We start from the raw sequence: 19,948 nt of genomic DNA, 5'->3' as shown, positions 1-19,948 counted from the left end.
CAAAAATAGAAGGTATTACAGTCAAACATTATCACAATATTAGTTGTACAGAACTTGACAATTTTTGAAAACTGAAGTTAGAATTGAACCAAATTGTTTTCTTCATTTTTTCTGCGCCCCGGGATCTGTGTCGGATTCCATCTTGAGATAAAGTTTTGCAATATCACCAAAGTTTTTCCGTCCCAAGAACTCTCTATGCATTAGTGATGCTTCCTGGAACATAAAAGAGTTTTTAAATGTTAAACAAAAAAAAAACAAAGTCAAAAGTTAACTTTTAATTTGGAAAGACTCAAATATAACTGATTACTCGCCTTAAACTCTAGTTTAGGTTAGATGTTCGCATGTTTTCATCATTTTTGTGAATATTATTCATAATTTTTGAACTAATTTGACCAGATATTTTGGTCAAATTTTTCTTTGATAGGTTTATAAGAAGAATAATTTCGGTTAGATCAAGTTTGAAATAATAAAGGGTTCACCACCAGAGAAACTGCAAATGAAAATAAGTAGTTTAAAGGAACAAAAATGAATATAATGAATTACCTTTTCCTTCCTAGTTCTCCAGATCTGTAGGAGAGAGAGACCACTAGGGTTGAGTAGTTTCACCTTCTTAGATCCAGGAGAAGGAGAATGAGGACTGTTTGATCTTTTCAAACCTTAAAGGGAATATAAGCGTAATGTCAAATGACCTTCCATGCAAAGATGACAATTCCCGATCCACAACGGTACCCTTGAAACTTTTATCTCATCAATACTGTGGAAAATTTTGTCGTTTTTCGTGTTTAATTCAAAAAATTTCCATGTTTTCCTGCAGTAGAAATGCGCTTGTCACTTTTGTAGAGAACCCACATTGAAAAATCAGTTTTAAAAATCATTAACAGTGATATTTAATTTAAACTTGATCAGACAAAGCTTTAAAAAGTACCCTTGTGAATCGGTCACTGCTATCTTTGCATGGAGTGTCACTTAAAATTGCGAAAAGTGTTTTACATCACTTTGAATTAGTGCAAGGGTGGGCCCACGGAGAACATGTATGTATTCTGTAATACACAATGAACTCGGTTTTGGTGAGTAAAAACTTATTCAGCGGTCACATCTGTCTCCATTCAATTTAATTAGGCTTATGTCTAAAAAATACGTAACTGTATCTTGTAAAATTGGGAGGAAAAATATTCTTGAAAACATAAACCTGAATCTTAACAAAAACCTTACATTTGTCTTAAACCCTTTTGATCAGAATTCACGTTTGTCAAGCCTACTCAATTGGAAGATAATAAAATATGAAAAATAATCACCAGTCTTACAAGTCATGATATAAATATACAAAAAAGCCAAAAAATTCAAACATTTCTTTTTTTCAACACTATACAAAATACAGTTAAAAATACTTCTTTTAGTTTATTTCCTTTCCTGAGCTGAAAACTTCAGAATTGTGGATATTGAGATCAATGCTTAATCTCCTCTTTTTATTAATCTCAAGATTAATTAAATCTTTAGTTTATATCCAAAAAAGTTTATAAAAAACATATGCATAATCTCGAACACCCAATCAGAAGCTGGGAAATTTGAAATTTCGCCTGCTGTTCATTGAGAGAACTCTGATTGGTTGGAATATCTAAAAGCAGAGAAAAAGAGCAGATTAAGCAGGAAGTTAAAAGTGTCCACATTGGATATTCAGATTAAGCAATCGGGATTAAGGGTATCCAATTCAAAAGTTCCCAGCTCTGAGCCCTCGATTTAAAGAATTCGGGAAAATAAGACTCAGGTCTAATCTCTCAAATAGACTAATTTCAGACTTATGGTCGGTTTTAATTTCATCGGGCTTAATTCCTAAATTGAGTCTAAGAGCTGGCAACTCTCGATCACGTGACAAAACTTGTCGTCAGCTGATTGAGCCTTAAACCTGACTTCAAGGAATTAAGACTCGATTCGAAGCTTTTAAATCGGGAGCTTTGATGAATATTAGACATACAATAACCTTCAGTTTTATCGAATGAGTCCGAGAGAGATGGAAATTTATCTAGCTCTCTAAGTGCAACGTCAAGTCCAACCTATAGAAAAAACGGAATTTTTTATTTTTATTCAAATATATTTGTACAAGATCCATTATTAAAATGATCTTTAAAGGATTTAAAACAAATTTAAAAAAGAGAAAATTTGGTAGCAATGGTCGAAATTTAAAGGATTTATAACAAATTTAAAAAAAGAGAAAATGTAGGTAACAAAAGTCAACATTTAAAGGATTTACAACAAATTTACAAAAAGAGAAAATGTAGGTAGCAAAAGTAAAAATTTAAAGGATTTACAACAAATTTAAAAAAGAGAAAATTATGTAGCAAAAGTCAACATTTAAAGGATTTACAACAAATTTACAAAAAGAGAAAATTAGGATTCAAGTCAAAATTTAAAGGTTTTCTAACAATGAAATTTAAAAAAGAGAAAATTAGGTAGCAATAGTCAACATTTTAAGGATTTACAACAAATTTAAAAAAGAGAAAACTAGGTAGCAAAAGTCAAAATTTAAAGGATTTACAACAAATTTTAAAACAGAGAAATTAGGTAACAATAGTCAAAATTTAAAGAATTTACAACAAATTTAAAAAAGAGAAAATTAGGTAGTAATGGACAATGCCCCACATTGTCCCGGAAGGAGACTTATAAAAAAAGTCTGTAAAGTTACCAAAAATGTATTTTTCAAAAAAAACCCCCCCCCCCCTCTAAAACATTAAATGAAAAGTCTTATAAGTACCTTGTCTTCCTTCTTAACCAGAGGCTTCTGCCTGACCTCCATCAAGCACTCTAATACTGCTTGGTGTCTTGGAGACTAAATAAAAACAATGCTTTGACATGACTTAAATCAAGATTTTGGCTTAAGGGGGTGCACTGCACTTTAGTTAAAAAAGTCCAAATTAAATAAAGTTTCAATTGTTAAATTAAATTGTAAAACCGTCAAAAACGCTTTTCTTCGAAGAAAATGTTCAAATAAAATCTAATGAAAACATTAAAAATGATATTTATCTAATTGCAATAAATATCAAGGATTTTAAGTTATAACCTGGAGGATTACAAGAATAATAAACTACTAGTTGAAAAGCCCAGCGTTGCCCGTGGAATTTGGAAGAAAAAAATACGACATTTAAAAAAATAAAATTTAAAGGTTAAGAAAAATTTCAGCCAATTTTGTCAAACCGTTTAGCCAGCTATAGCTCAGCTAACATAAATAAGACCACTAGGGTTGAGTAGTTTCACCTTCTTAGATTAGTAGCTTGCGGATTATTTCTTCGGAAACAATAAGAAAATGGTCAAAATAAAGGGAATGTGAGTTTAATTTCAAGTGACCCTCCATGCAAAAATGTGATGGAGACAAATATTTAAAATTTCAATCATTCATAAACCTTCCCTGGGGTAACATGAGATCCCACAAAAAATTTGGGCCCGATCGGTTCATCCGTTTTGACGTTTATTGGATACAAACAAACAGACAAACAAACAGACAGACAAACAGACAGACAAGCCAAATTTATATATAGATTATATAATTATGAGCGAAGAGCTTTATTATATATATTATGAACCTGGTCACTGTGTGCTAAAACAAATCTTTCAAGCTCTGTCCACATTACTCTATACTGCTCCTCTTTTTTCCCTCCTTTCTTTCCTTAACAAAGAAACTTGTATTAAGGATATCTCAGTCATTCCTACATTTGCTTTGCTTTGACTTTGTATAACTTTATCATAACATCTAAGGTTTGTTAATAAATGTTGAAGTAATTATACAATAAAAACGTCCCAAGGGGTCCCTTACTAACAAATAATTACCAATGTTATAAGTTATCACCACATCAGATATCGAGATCATGAATATAAAATTAACAAAACTCCACACAAAATCCCTGCTTGAAAGTAGGTTTGCCCACTGGCTGGGGTTTAAGAAGGCCCTTATTGTTAAAAGGGGTCTGAAGTCTCTTTATGACTAAGAGGTCCATAAGTCCCAAATCGTTTTACTCAGGGATCCAGAAAATCGTTTTGCAAGTAGAGGTCCTAACTATTAGTCAAGGGGGTCCAGGAAGTCCTTAAGTCACTACCTGAGTCTAAAACTAAAGAATGCGCGAATTTTAAGTTCGAGGTTAAAAGTTCTGTAAAATAATGAATAGCTATTTAAATATTAAACTTTCTCTCTGGAAGAACGGTCTGCCCGAGGGGTCCAGGAAGTCCTTTAGTCACTACCTGGAAGAACAGTCTGCTCAAGGGGTCCAGGAAGTCCCTTAGTCACTACCTGGAAGAACGGTCTGCCCAAGGGGTCCAGGAAGTCCTTAAGTCACTACCTGGAAGAACGGTCTGCCCAAGGGGTCCAGGAAGTCCTTTAGTCACTACCTAGAAGAACGGTCTGCCTAAGGGGTCCAGGAAGTCCCTTAGTCACTACCTGGAAGAACGGTCTGCCCAAGGGGTCCTGGAAGTCCTTTAGCCCCTACCTGAAAGAACGGTCTGCCCAAGGGGTCCAGGAAGTCCTTTAGTCCCTACCTGAAAGAACGGTCTGCCCAAGGGGTCCTGGAAGTCCCTTTGTCACTACCTGGAAGAACGGTCTGCCCAAGGGGTCCAGGAAGTCCCTTAGTCACTACCTGGAAGAACGGTCTGCCCGAGGGGTCCTGGAAGTCCTTTAGTCACTACCTGGAAGAACGGTCTGCCCAAGGGGTCCAAGAAGTCCTTTAGTCCCTACCTGAAAGAACGGTCTGGCCAAGGGGTCCAGGAAGTCCTTTAGTCACTACCTGGAAGAACAATCTGCCCAAAGGGTCCTGGAAGTCCTTCTCCCCTGTTCTCCATGGAGATTATTGCAAAGATAACGTCCCTACACTCCGCTAAGTCGTCTTCCAACATATTTTCCTAAGAATATTTTCTTATTTTTCAGGGATAATTAAGAACTACCACCCCAACCCCTCCAAGATTATCGCAGATTTTTGGGGCACACTGTTAATGCACCCCTACCGGCTACCCTCACCCCAAACTTTAGTAATTGATATAAATAAGAAAATATTTAAGTATTTGATGGTACTCTACCTTTAGAAGAGCCGCGTACAAAGGTTTAAACACTAACATGCTGAATAGAGTGGAGGAAGAGATGGTGAGAGGTAGAACCTTAGTAAATCTTATCATACAAATATTTACTCCAATAATAATAAAATGATAAAAAATAAAAAATAAGGGAAAGATATTCAAAATGGTGAAGCAGTAACTTTAATTGACATTGACATCTCTGATAAACAAAGGCACCTTAAAGAATGACCATTGATATGAGATTTACATTTATTTAATTTAAAAAAATGATAACAATGAATCATATTTTTTTAAAGTAGCTTGCGGATTATTTCTTCGGAAACAATAAGAAAATGGTCAAAATAAAGGGAATGTGAGTTTAATTTCAAGTGACCCTCCATGCAAAAATGGCGATGCCCGATTTATAACAGTACACTTGATACCGTCGATTTTCTGGCTCGATAATTTCTCCATTGCTTCTTATAAGCAAGAAATGCGCAAGTCGCTTTCCGCCATGTAAATGAAAATCAACAGTTTAAGGAAACTAAAACATGGAAATCTAATTCATATTTGAAAATAGAGCATTGTCATCTTGGCATGGAGGCTAACTTGAACTTATTCACTTTAATGTCCAGGCAATAGTTTACACTACATGGACAGTCTCTGCAAGATGAATGTTAAATTACTTATATTTAAAAAAATTATTTTTAAATATTTATTTTCCTAGATAGACGTTTGTGTGATCGCAGTAAAGGACTGTTATCTTCGGGGTTACCGGAGCAGGGAGCGAGCTGATTACATTTTATCAAATCAGCCAAATCATTAATTCTAAAATGTACAAGCTGATTACATTTTATCAAATCAGCCAATTCACGAGTCTTAAAATGTACAAGCTGATTACATTTATCTAATCAGCCAATTCACGAATTCTAAAATGTACAAGCTGATTATGTTTATCAAATCAGCCAATTCACAAATCCTAAAATTTACAAGCTGATTACATTTTATCAAATCAGCCAATTCACGAATCCTAAAATTTACAAGCTGATTACATTTTATCAAATCAGCCAATTCACGAATCCTAAAATTAACAAGCTGATTACATTTTATCAAATCAGCCAATTCACGAATCCTAAAATTTACAAGCTGATTACATTTTATCAAATCAGCCAATTCACGAATCCTAAAATGTACAAGCTGATTACATTTTATCAAATCAGCCAATTCATGAATCCTAAAATGTACAAGCTGATAACATTTTATCAAATCAGCCAATTATGAATCCTAAAATGTACAAGCTGATTACATTTTAGCTAATCAGCCAATTAAATAATCCTAAAATGAAAAAGCTGATTACATTTTATCAAATCAGTCAATTCACGAATTCTAAAATGAACAAGCTGATTACATTTATCTTATCAGTTAATTCACGAATTCTAAAATGAACAAGCTGATTACATTTATCTTATCAGTTAATTCACGAATCCTAAAATGTACAAGCTGATTACATTTTAAAAACAGCCAATTCAAGAATCTTAAAATGTACAAGCTGATTACATTTTATCAAATCAGCCAATTCACGAATTCTAAAATGAACAAGCTGATTACATTTATCTTATCAGTTAATTCACGAATCCTAAAATGTACAAGCTGATAACATTTTAAAAACAGCCAAATCAAGAATCTTAAAATGTACAAGCTGATTACATTTTATCAAATCAGCTAATTAACGAATCCTGAACCAATCTGAAAATTAATCTGGTTCGAAGAAGAAACCATAATTTCTTGGAAATCAGGTTTAATTGTCAACTAAAAAAAACTTAAGATAGTTTGATGTACAAAATGACCTGAAAGAAAATAATGAAAATACCTATAATCAGTAACCCGTCCTCCAGGCCCTTCACTTATAGACGGAGGCTCTTCAAGCTCGGACCTGAATCAAATAAAAGTCCATCAAAGGGACTACAGGCGTGCTTCCAAGTAACATTCATTTGTAGAGTGGCGTGTTTGATTCACAACAGTACAATTTAAGCCTTTGATTTATTAAGTATGTCGAACTTATCTGACTGCCTTAAAAAGTCTTATTGACGTTATTTATTTTATTTCTCTTCAAAAAGACTTTTTCAGGCGGTTCCTAGTCAGACAGGCAGTTGACTTAGGGCCATAATGTTTTGCTACAACATTTCTTATAACTGTTGAAGAATCACAAATTCCTTAAAGGTCTTTAATGCCTGTAATTGGGGGGTCGTTAATGACCAATTTTGCTCTAAAATTCCGTTTTAACCTTTAAACGTAGTCCTAATATTCTGAAGTGTGCTCGGTCTCTTTGCCAAAGATTTTCAAATCTTAAAAAATAGAATGGAATAAATTACGAGTTTCTAATTCAAGAATTGTGGATTTTTTAAAAGAAATGACATTTCGAGTAGGTTAAAACAGCATTTTGAAGGATATTGTTTTATGGATGACCCCAACATTTATGAATAATGTAAATTCATGTAAATGTACAACGTATCTGCTAGTAACACTTTCTAGAAGGTTACAACGTTGTTTAGTGGGTGAAAAAGCAATCAAAAATCTTCGGAAAAGGGAACGAGTACATTTTCGAATATAAAGACGACCCCCCTCCTTCTCCTTTTTATTGGCATTGTACCTACTAGACGTACTCTTAAGTAATACAATTTTTGATTAGAAAAAAACGACATTTAGTTGGTAAAAAACCTTAAACACACTTGTTTCAGAGAAACCCTAGACAGTTTTCAATTCTTTTCTTGAAATGTTCTGAAGTCTTATTAATAGATGAAATATTGATCAGTTGACCACGCACCTCTGCCCCTTTAGTAAAAGTAGATTCAACCTATATGAAGCAAAAAGTCTGACCGCGTCAACCTTGTTGCACAGGCTAGTCCTGTCCATTGAGCTAGGCACAGTACAAACTGGGACCGGAAAGGTTGACCCGGCTCGGAAATTCGAATGTACTACGGTTGCCCGGTTGACGGGACTGTACGTGTTAGCTTAAACTTAAGTGACCCCTGTACCCCTTATCCGATCAATAATGTGGAAGATATTGTCGTTCTTCTAGGTTTATAATATTTCATTCTGTAATTTTTTTTTCAAAAACTTTTGTGGGGAATCTACAATTGAAAATAATTAGTTTTCAAAATGAATAACATTGATATCTAATTCATCCTTGATCAGACAATAAAGGGCACTGTTGTGAAAAGGGCATTGTCATCTTTGCATGAAGAGTTATTTAAAACTACACTTAAAGTCTCTAACAATAAAATACCTGTTAGAACTAAGTGTGTGAATAAATATCTCTCCCCCATGAGAAGTCAACATATGAGATATTGTTTTAACGCCAGTACTCCTCCTCTGTAAAAGTAAAATTCAGGGGTGTAAATTTCCTTGAAAGCATGGGGGGGAAGGTTTCTTCCACAATATGTATATCCTGACGTTAAATAATGTACCTGCATCTCGAGCATAACACTTCTACCAGAGAGAAGGAAATTTGTAAGACAAGAAGACTGTCTACTGTTCACTTCCGTTGGAGTTATTCTGAACATTTAATTCATTTTTATCATCATTATAGTTAATACTATTTTTTAATCTCTCCTGCACTGCACTACTCTGCACTGCTCTGCTCTCCTGTTCTCTCCTGTACTATACTGTACTGTACTGTACTGTACTGTACTGTACTGTACTGTACTGTACTGTACTGTACTGTACTGTACTGTACTGTGCTGTATTGTACTGTGCTGTGCTGTACTGTGATGTGCTGTACTGTTGTTTGCTGTGCTGCGCTATGTTGTATTATGTTGTGCTGTGCTGTGCTATGCTCTCCTGTGCTGTGCTGTCCTGTGCTATGTTATACTGTGCTGTGCTGTACTGTGCTGCGCTCTGCTGTGTTGTACTGTACTTTGTACTGTAATTTTTTAGAGGCAATGTCTATAGTTGTGAAATATGTACTGTACCTAAGAGCTTTACTGTACTGTACCTGAAAGTACCCGAGCAGTGTTGAAGTTCATTAGCTGAGCTTCCTCTAGGTGTACACCACTTGAGCTTACAGGTCTGATATTCACTTCCCTCACTTTAAACATACAGTTTAACCCAGAACTTTGAAGATACCGAAAGACAATATAAAATGTCGTCTTCTAAGTCTACTGATAATACAGGGTGTCCCAAAAAACATGGGAATTCAGTGACGAATTGGATATCGTCTTTGTTATGAATTAGCATTGTAATACCTAATTTCAAAAGCCGTAATATTATTATGCCTGCTAGAGTTTATTTTATGAAAAAGGTAAAAGCTCAGAATATATATACTATAGAATAACAGGTGGCACCTGTATTGGTATGACATTGTAAACATATATTGGTATGTTATTGTGTACATGTAGTACACTGTTCTTGGGGGGATTTGTTTTGATCAGTTACATGATTTCTCAGTAAAAACAAGCATGAGGATTGTTCAGTGTTAAATTGTTACACGGATCAAACATATAAGATAAGATTTCATTCTTTTCCTAAAGATGAAAAGTTTTAAAAGCGTGGAGTAACTTTACAGGAAAGCCAGGTTCTGGACTCCGGGAAAATTTAGTGTTGTCTGTGCAAAACATGTTGAAAACAAATACGTTTCTGGACGAAAGTTAAGTTATAACGCTTTTCCCAGTCTCCATCTTCCCCACCATCCACATCAACAGGAACAGCTAGATAATGGAGAGGGTGAGTCTTGACTCATTTACAGGGGCGGATACTGGATTTGGTTAATATTGTTCTAATGAATAATTTAATATAAATGTAATTTCATTCAACCCTATGAAGGCTGGCAGCTTTAAATTCATTAAGGGTCGGGCGACCCGCCCCCCCCCTTAAAAAGGCCTGAAATATGTTAAAAATAACATTTTGTTGTTGTTGACAAATTAAAACATGCGACAACTGATTTTTTATTTACTTTTCCGAAATGTAACTTTTATATACAGTGATAACCAGAAAACAATGAAAAAGGAAGACGATATTATATCAGTACTTAATTGTATTTGATCGCGTTACAAAGCAAATAGTTTTACCAGACAATTCAAAAATGACTTTTTTTGTGAAATGGGTCTTTTTACACTGCACAAATGCTGTGTTTCATGGTTAATGATTTTTTTAAAGTTAAACTTGATCCTCAAAATCTTCTTACTATTCCTGAGTTTTCTGGTTATCACTGTATGNAAACATGCTGATCGTATAGGGGTATCTAAACATGCTGATCGTATAGGGGTATCTAAACATGCTGATCGTATAGGGGTATCTAAACATGCTGATCGTATAGGGGTATCTAAACATGCTGATCGTATAGGGGTATCTAAACATGCTGATCGTATAGGGGTATCTAAACATGCTGATCGTATAGGGGTATCAAAACATGCGTCTTGAACCGTTAAATACTATTCATATGTCTGTTTTTCTATATTCATTAATTTGTGTTATTAATTTAGGGCTAAAAAATCGATTTTTTGATACTCTGACAAATATCTTTGCAAGAGGGAGGAGGGATATTTACCAATTTAACGTTTCTAAACTCATTTGTATCAATATTTTAATATCCATCTTAAGTTATTTTGACGAATTATTTTTCTAGTTTGTAATAGTGTTTAGAAAAAAAATCTAAATGATTTTAAAAATAATAATAAAAAAATGACACTTTTGAATTTTTAAATTTTATTTTAAAAGTGGCAAAATTTTCCACCCTTACTCTAGCTTACAATAATCAAAATATATATTTTTCAGAAATTAATCGAAATCCAAATTTTCATACAGTTTGACTCAGAAGTTTGGAGACATCGAAAGAATTTATAAAATGTTGTTTTCGAAACCTATACTAATAATCGATTGCTGCAGATATTTAGTTTTTTATTTGAATAATTATATGGAGCTCTTTAAAACTGTTCCCGCATATTTCATAGACTAAACATACTTGATATACATTGCTTAAACTTTTGAGGAGTCAACACCATGAATCAGAGGAAATTTTCCCTCACTGAAACTAATGAGCTATTTCTAAAATTGAACCCTTGATGAGAATATGCCTCAAAGGGAGCAATTTCAAGTGACCCTCCATGCAGAGGGGACAATGTCCGATTTACAACAGTACCCTTGAAACCTTAATCTGATCAAGTATGAACTATATATCAATAATTTTGTTGCCTTAAACTGTTTATTTTCATTTATATATTTTTCGTCGAGTGCATATTAGATGTGTGTTTAAACTGCAAAACCTGCTCATGTTCAGCTGAAAATTCAAGTGTGCGCTGTGTTTAGTTGAGTAGCGCATACTTGAATTAACCGCTGACTACAAGCAGGTTCCGAGACAAATACACACAATTATCTTGCATACAGACCCTTAAAAATAAAAAGTAATGCCCTAAACTGAACTGACCTGGCTGCCATGATCATGTCAGCAAAGTCTCCCAGTAATCTTCTATGAGAAGCTGCTTCGTGGAAAAGTTCAACATCATAGTTAGCAGAACTAGAGGCATTCTGCTCTTCCTACAATTAATTTATTTTGAGAAGTCCTTATCTCTCTTCAGCTGATAAATCACTCGATCCTTCAGCACTCCCTCTAAGTTCTGAGATGTAAGTCTTAAGGCGATGTAGCCTGTTTGGACCACTCACTTCATAGTAATATTGAACCCAGGTCAGGCCGCACAGACGAACTGATCCACCTGCGACCTACACTGTCACCTTAATCCACTCTCACACCTGAGTTTGGGTCCCCGAGTACAAAACTCACCAAATAAAAGACACAAAGGTAATAAATGAAGATGTTGTGACCATGCATATGTTCAATACCTTCATAGGAATACCAGTGACAGTTGTAGAGGCCAAATCATAGTGCTTCAAGCATAGGTAGAGTAGCTTCATTGATAATCCCGGACCTATTGAAAGAAAAACAGTCAAATTTCAATTATTTTATGTCCTCCTATCCTAATTTGATGCCACTTAAGAAATGCATAGACAAAATCTACCAGAAAACAAGAGTCAAGTAAAAAAACACACAAATACTACATTTTCTTTTAGGCCCTTGACTTTGAATTTTAAACAATAATTAATCCAGAACTCCAAGGAAAGTAAACTTATTGGTTAAAACTTAAATAACAAATAATTAATTTTTTCTTAAATAACTTCCTAATAAACTAACCTGCCAAAACACTGTAGAAAAGTGTGGAGAGAAAAGGAGATATGTTTTCCACATTATCCTGCTCAGTTCGAAGCCTAATTAGAATTAAGTAACATTATTGAATTTTAAAGAGAATTGTTATTCCACATTTTAAATCGTTGAGTAAAATATTTTTAATGTTTAACGGAAACTCTGCTTCCAAACAATCATTTGAATTCTTTCCTAAAATACTTGGATTCGAGGGCCAGCATGACATGTGCATTGTGCAATGAAAACTGTTTTGCCTGCACAATGCACATGCTCTATATTCTACATGGTAAATGATCAGTTATCTATAGTTCAATACCAGCAGTTGTGCACGAACAGGGTTCATCTTGTTTATTATCCATAACCTGTCATAGGTAAATACAAGTACCATGAACAATGATGGCGTTTTAGAGATGAACATAGAGATACAGTTGTAATCATTTACCTGTACTCTATACCAGTCGGTGTTGTATGGACAAGAACAAGCTCAACATGGTTTAAAGCCAAACCTTCGCCATCACAACCTGGACAAAGTTTAAATTAAGTCTGGTATGTATTCTTTTTGAGTTTCAGTTCTTCCTTAAAGGGACTGTAAGTGTAATTTCAAGTCCCCATCCATGTATAGATGGCAATGCCAGATTTAAAATGGGTGAAAGCTTTCTGATCAAGTATGAATTAGATATTGTTTTTGTGCGTTTATTTTCATTTGCGATTTCTCTGCAAAAGAGACATGCGCATTTCTTGTTTATAAGAAGCAATGGAGAAACTCACAGAAAAAAACACTTTACAAATCAGAAAAACGGCAGTATCTTCCACATTGTTAATGAGGTTAAGGATTTAAGGATATCGTTGTAAATTGGGGATTGCCATCTTTGCATGGAGGGTCACTTGAAATTATGCTCATTGTCCTTTTAAATGAAGTCAGAGAAAGCAGATAAATCAAAGCTTTCTAGTGCAGCAATGGATTTGTTTAAATGTTTAACTTGTATGGTAAATATGTGCACTGACAACTGCGTACCTGAGTTTTCCTGGTTGATTTTCATTATCTTCTCCTGGGCAGCACTCAGTAGGTTTCTACGGTAGACATCATCAACCACTGTTGTGATGACAATCAATCTTCCACGGTTGATAACCTTTAGAGATAAAAATATATGAAATCGACGATTTAACAGTAATTGATTCAAAATAATGCCCTTGGAAGCGATCTCTGTTCGTTGGTTTGGATCCAATAAATGTCTAATTGGAGGGCGGATCAGAATTAATAACTTTTAACTTATTTACTGAAAAACTTTCGCACACAAATGTTTTTGTTTTGATATGTAGGAGAGAAAACATCAACATTAATAAAAAGCTAAAATTATTACTAGGTTTACATTAAATCAGGGGAGGCATTAAAGCTGAAACTTAACATTTTAGTCGTAACTATTCGTTATTTAGTTTCGGACTCTGAAGTCACAATTATAAACAAACAAATCTGGTAGACTGCTCAAATTAAAGATAACTGCATTAAAAATCCCTGAAGAAAAGTCCCAAGTTTTACCTGGCTATTATTCTCCAGGAGCTCAGTCTGTCTCGGTGTTGGCTCACAGAGAGACTCCAGAGCAAGCTCAATACCATCCACAATATATCGGGCCACATTACCTTAAGTTATTGCGACTAAAAAATTTTGCAGGCGAAGAAAAAAATGCTTTCAATAAAAACTTGATTCATCTTATATATATACTTTGCATGTCTGAGTGTTTGTTTGTTTGTATCCAATAAACGTCAAAACGCCAGAACCGATTGGCCCAAATTTTGTGTGGGACTTCACATGTCCCCAAGGCAGGTTTATGGATGATCAAAATTTCAAAACATAGCTCCATCTTAATTTGATTTTCATTGACTTTTGAAAGTTAACAACATTTTTTATATAAAATCCGTAATTTTTTTGTTTTGTTTTACAATGTATACTACTATACAAAGAGAAAATGTTCACAATTGAAATAATAGATGGAGGTGAAGCGCTTGAAAGCATAGTCTATCTATATACTTTGCTTGTCTGTTTGGGTGTTGTTTGTTTGTATCCCATAAACGTCAAAACGGCTGAACCAATTGGGTCTAAGTTTTGTGTGGGACTTCACATATACCCAGGGAAAGTTTCGATGATCAAAATTTCAAAAATTTACCTCCAACAAAATTCGATTTGCATTAAATAAAAAAAACACGATTTTTTTTAAATCCGCGAACTTTTTTGTTTTTCTTTTACACTGTATACAAAGAGAAAATGTTCACAATTAAAATAGAAGATGGGCGTGAAGCGCCCTAAAAGCCTAGTAATATAATAAACCTGTATATTTTCTATCTGACGGTCTACCAACTCCAGCTAGAGCTGTCATAATACTGTTACAATTCTGGTGTTCATCCTGATTCAAAACATTCTTTTTAGTTAAGGAGTTTTACCTAGGACTAAGGACACCGTGTCCATCTCTCTTAATTCTGTATCAAAAGTTCAGGGGAGTATATTTTTTCTCTGAAAACTCAAGAAAAAGGGAGTAAAAAAAAAAAATTCTGGACAACAATGACCTGGGGGGGGGGGAATAATTTAACTTCTTGTAAGAATATACTCCCCTGCAAAAGTTTGGAAAGAATAATACCTGCCAACCATTCAAGATTTCAGGGTTATGTCTAGCAACCACAAATCTAATATTCTTGTCCTGAATGAATTGAATTGTTTGTACAAAATATTAAAAAAAAACAAAGTTAACCTTGGTTGACATATGACGTAATAAATATAAAAATTGGTAACATCCATTAAAGTCCCAATCAAAAGAGTATGTGGGAAAAAGTTCTAATTTTTAATACCAAAATAGTCATGAGGAAAAAAGTCATAGAATTATGAAGGACTTTTAAGAAATGACTTTTTTATTTGTGTCTAAGAAAGTTTCCCCAGTTTGATCAGGTTTATGTTGAACAGTATACACTGTACATTGCTTCTTTTTATGATTTTTTTTCTTGTGACCTCAATCTCAGATTCAGTAAAATATCCGGAAGAAAAATCCTTGATAAAAAAGAATGACTTATTTACCAATGACCCTTTTTCTATAGACTGATTTCCCTGGACTTAATTTTCAAATACTTTTTTTTCCAATGACTTTTTTTTTGATGGATTTGTATACAATTACCCTAGTATGTTGGTTAGAGAAAGCGTTAAACTACTCTATTATCAAATTCATAGGGGCTCTGGGATATCTTCTTTCAAATTTATAGGGGTTCAGGGGCATCTTCTTTTATAATTATTCAGGGCCCACGGGTGCAAAATTGATGTGTCAAATGATATTAAAAATAATATTAAATTTTAGAGTGGCTAGATTTTCTCCTTTGATTCTTTTTATCTCCCCTCTTACTTGAAATAAATCCTTTTCCCTATTTCAGCGATACAAATTCTACAATATGATTCATTTCAACCTACAATTTGCATATGTACTTGTTGTATTCTATTGAACATATGTTGCATGTTTACAATATATCTCAGTATCTTTGAGTACATATGTAAATGTTACTAATGCAGCCCAAGATATCCTTCAGTACAAATGTTGTATGTTACCATTTTGCCAATATCCACGAGTATCCTACGTACATATTTACATGTTTAAAAATATCCCAATGTTTACTTTAGTATATGTACATGATACCAATTTATACCGGTGTATCCTGTAGTACGCCTTTACATGTTAACCTGTAAAAATATATCTCAGCGTATACTTTAGTACATATGTACATGCTACCAATAAATCCCAGCGTATCCTGCAGTACGCCGCGCCTGTACATGTTAACCTGTGGAAATATATCCCAGTGTATACTTCAGTACATATGTAAAGTTCATGATACCAATATATCCCTGTGTATCCTTATGTACGCCTTAAGTTTTAATTATGACATCAGTGATACAACAACATAAATACACCAATTAAACCGATCAAATTAAAGCCTGTACAGTGTACATGTAAACCTATGGAAATATGTCCAGTGTATACTTTCGTACATATGTACATGCTACCAATATATCCCAGTGTATCCTAAAGTACGTCTGTACATGTTATCAATACATCCCAGTGAATCCTATAGTATATGTGTACATGTATCCTACGTACAAATTTGCATGTTTGAGTATATCCCAGTGTGTACTACAATTCATATGTACATGATACCAATGTATCCCAGTGTAACCAACAGTACGCCTGTACATGAAAACCTGTGGAAATATGTCCCAGACTATTCTGCAGTATTCCAACGTTGCCTCAACTACACAGGTCCAGACAGTTTTAGAAACAGGGGCCAGGGGAATATATCCAGGACCTAGATATTAAAGTAAGTGTACAGTAACAGTACAGTACATAAAATATTTTAAATAACATCCACTGTCAAGAATGGCAAGTTTCAATACCTTGATCTTTTTGATATTTCTAACCACAGAATGCATGTGCTTTCCTCTTATTGAAGTTAAAATCACAAAATTTTCTCAAATTCGGAGATAAAAACATATCCAAACATAGTGTTGAAAATTTCCAAAATAATTAAATAATCCTCCCCCCATGATATCGAGTAAGTTTGTATGGTGTGCAGTGTGCACACATCAAACTCAACAGAATGACACGGCTGTACAAATTGTACATTTGATTACCTCTGGCCCATGGTACATTAAATTTAACAGAATGACACGACTGTACAAATTGTACATTTGATTACCTCTGGCCCGCTGTACATCAAACTCAACAGAATGACACGACTGTACAAATTGTACATTTGATTACCTCTGGCCCGCTGTACATCAAATTCAACAGAATGACACGACTGTACAAATTGTACATTTGATTACCTCTGGCCCGCTGTACATTAAATTCAACAGAATGACACGGCTGTACAAATTGTACATTTAATTACCTCTGGCCCGCTGTACATCAAATTCAACAGAATGACACGGCTGTGCAAATTGTACATTTGATTACCTCTGGCCCGCTGTACACCAAATTCAACAGAATGCCACGACTGTACAAATTGTACATTTAATTACCTCTGGCCCGCTGTACATTAAATTCAATAGAATGACACGGCTGTACAAATTGTACATTTAATTACCTCTGGCCCGCTGTACATCAAATTCAACAGAATGACACGGCTGTGCAAACTGTGGCCCATGGTCGAGAACTATCACTGTCTTGTGACTACAGGGAAACTTCATTTTCTAAACAAGAATAAATAATCAAATAATGTCTCATCTTTTTAAAACAAAATATGGTGTGCCTGATGTGCCTAATTTGTGTTTCTAACATTAGTCCAGTAAGTATTTACACAGGGGTGTATATTTTAAAAATTAACCCCCCCCCCTCTTGGCACAGTATGGTACGTTTAAGGGGGCTTTGGAATAAGGCTTATTCTGATCAAAAAGGAATAGTTAAGTTTTAAAATGTTAATCAAATAATATTTTTTTAACGTTTTTTTAAAATAAATTGTTGAAAATCATTTAATAAATCGGTATTTTAGAACAGACTTTTTTTTATCAGGAAGAAGAGTCATGTTTAACAAAATAAATTATGTTAAAATGCCAAGATCTAAAAACGTGTCGATTTATGGACGTATTTCAGTGAATTTGCCCTTTCAGATGTAACATTTTAAGGAATGTGACACAATAATGACAAAGATTTAAAAACAAAAAATGTCAGAGAAATTTTAAATTGTATAAAAAAGAAATGATAATTCGCATAAAAACAAAGATTTTTTGTCATTTTGCCGTGAAATGCGGAAAATGCACTTTTTTTGCAATGAAGTCAGACCAGTAATTTCCACTTTGACCACACTATGCCAGGGGGAAGGGGGGGGGGTTAATAAATTTTGAAGATCTGGGGGGTATTATTATCCTTATTATTATTATTTAAGGACACCCAATCATTCAATGAAATAGGGGTCGGCGCTCCTAGCCGCCGAAACGTATCCATGGGCTGACAGAACTGGTCACCCTAGGAAGAAATTTGAACGTGAAAAGGCAAGTTTTATTCTTTTTCATGCCCAAAAAAATGTGTTTATTTTCCCAATTCAGCGAATAAAACCCTAAAATAAGTACACACATAATTTCTGGAGGGAAAAAAATGATTTTCAAAAAGGGGGGGGGATTATTTACCAGGAAAATATACACCTCTGTATTTACGTTAGGTAACATTTCATAATTAAGTGTTTTTTTTAGCACAAAGCCTAAAATCATTTTTAACAAGGATACTAAAAAAACAAACTAGAAATTCGCAAAAACCTACCTTTAAAAATATCTCTTATCCAGTCCTGAACTTCAGACAATCCTTCCTAAATGATTAAATAGTTTGGAAAACAAAAAAAACCCTATCAAGAAAAAATTGTAAATAAGATTAAGGTCTGATTGAAAAAATCTGAAAATTTATTATAAATATGGACAAATTGTCAATTGATAAAAAATAAAATAAGTAAGTTGATTATATTAGGCCTAGGGTCCAGGCCGCCGGGGGGCATGTCTAATGGAAACATAGGGTTCAANGTCCTTTGATAGATTGATAGATTCATTTATGCAAATATCTTCTCCAAAATAGCCATAACATACAGCTATTATTGTACCAGGGTTAAAAATAGCCATAACATACAGCTATTAATGTACCAGGGTTAAAAATAGCCAAAACATACAGCTATTAATGTACCAGGGTTAAAAATAGCCATAACATACAGCTATTAATGTACCAGGGTTAAAAATAGCCATAACATACAGCTATTAATGTACCAGGTTTAAAAAAAATTTTTTTTAGTGTAAGAACAACGAATGGTTGGAATTAACAGTTTTGAAATTTGTAAAACTTCTCAAAATTTTGTTTAAACTATTAAAGCCTATTATTAAAACCTAATAAAAGACTCAAAAAAGAACGAAATCAAATTCCCAACCCTACTCTCGAGGTAGAGTAGTATTCTTACCCAGGTTTTTGAGCTGTATCGTAATATTTTGACTTTCACATACGTTTTTGATATAAACTCATTCAGCCTTCATTTAACAGATACTTAAACATAACCTTAAACTTCGGATACAGTGATAACCAGAAACTAGAGAATAGGAAGACGACATTAAAGCAATACTGAAGTGCATTTGAAGCTGTTACAAGGCAAATAGCTTTACTAGTTTATTATTAAATCACTAATTAAGTGAAATGGATCTATGTAAAAAGCACACTTGCTGTGCCTCATGTACGTTGGACTATTTAAAGTCATAACTTGAGTCTAAAAGTCGACTTCCTATTCCAGAATTTTCTGGTTATCACTGTATGTTTTGTGGAGCCATCTTCTACTTGTCTGGGTGGAGTCTCAAAGAAAACTATGCAATGAATGTAGAAAGTAGAAATGAATGTACGCGCACGTATACAGATATCGAGGGGGGGGGGGAGGTTGAACGATTTTTCAAAAAAATATATAACCCTAGCTAGCTTCTAGTCACGAAAACGGGCTTATTTCCTCGGTTTTGTTTTATTGTTATATAAATAATTAACAATTGTATCAACAAAAGTATCCGATATTCCTTGTATTATGAATGATAACATCCACCTGCTCGGCTCCTCGGTCTACCTTACTAAACCAACATTTCTTAGCAATTTATCAAAAATATAAGTGATTAACAATTTCGTAACTATTTATAAAAAAAGCATTTATCTATGACTGGCAATTCAGGGAGAATGGGGGGGGGGGGTA

General features: G+C 34.2%; 2 protein-coding genes across 3 annotated transcripts in view; both read right to left on the bottom strand.

The window, feature by feature from the left end:
* Positions 1-19,229, bottom strand: LOC111711879 (integrator complex subunit 13). 2 transcript variants are annotated; one of them, XM_023486337.1, is made up of 24 exons: positions 19,184-19,229; positions 18,505-18,550; positions 17,336-17,441; positions 16,452-16,555; positions 14,854-14,913; positions 14,547-14,622; positions 13,761-13,861; positions 13,239-13,353; positions 12,666-12,744; positions 12,215-12,288; positions 11,866-11,951; positions 11,453-11,562; positions 9,026-9,118; positions 8,499-8,586; positions 8,318-8,403; positions 6,902-6,964; positions 5,755-5,859; positions 5,056-5,143; positions 4,767-4,881; positions 3,576-3,658; positions 2,750-2,824; positions 1,979-2,051; positions 544-656; positions 1-213 (listed from the first exon to the last, which is right to left on the bottom strand). In XM_023486337.1, exons 3-24 carry the CDS (start codon positions 17,436-17,438, stop codon positions 103-105), a joined length of 2,001 nt encoding a protein of 666 aa, XP_023342105.1. In that variant the 5' UTR covers positions 17,439-17,441; positions 18,505-18,550; positions 19,184-19,229; the 3' UTR covers positions 1-102. The 2 variants fall into 2 exon arrangements, with proteins under 2 accessions (XP_023342105.1, XP_023342106.1); XM_023486338.1 differs by lacking the exons at positions 16,452-16,555; positions 19,184-19,229.
* Positions 19,230-19,241: 12 nt separating this feature from the next.
* The window catches only part of LOC111711880 (ADP-ribosylation factor-like protein 16), a 5,955-nt gene continuing 5,248 nt past the window's right edge, over positions 19,242-19,948 (bottom strand). Inside the window, exons 6-7 of the mRNA XM_023486339.1 lie at positions 19,779-19,829; positions 19,242-19,284 (exon numbers count right to left, since the gene is read on the bottom strand). Of these exons, the coding sequence (XP_023342107.1) occupies positions 19,257-19,284; positions 19,779-19,829 (79 nt within the window). The 3' untranslated portion in view covers positions 19,242-19,256. The remainder of the gene's footprint in view (positions 19,285-19,778; positions 19,830-19,948) is intronic.

The sequence above is a fragment of the Eurytemora carolleeae genome, unplaced genomic scaffold (assembly GCF_000591075.1).
Source record: "Eurytemora carolleeae unplaced genomic scaffold, Eaff_2.0 scaffold1215, whole genome shotgun sequence".
Classification (NCBI taxonomy): domain Eukaryota; kingdom Metazoa; phylum Arthropoda; class Copepoda; order Calanoida; family Temoridae; genus Eurytemora; species Eurytemora carolleeae.
Note: the sequence above shows the minus strand (reverse complement) of the source record. Positions and strands in the feature narration are given on the sequence as shown.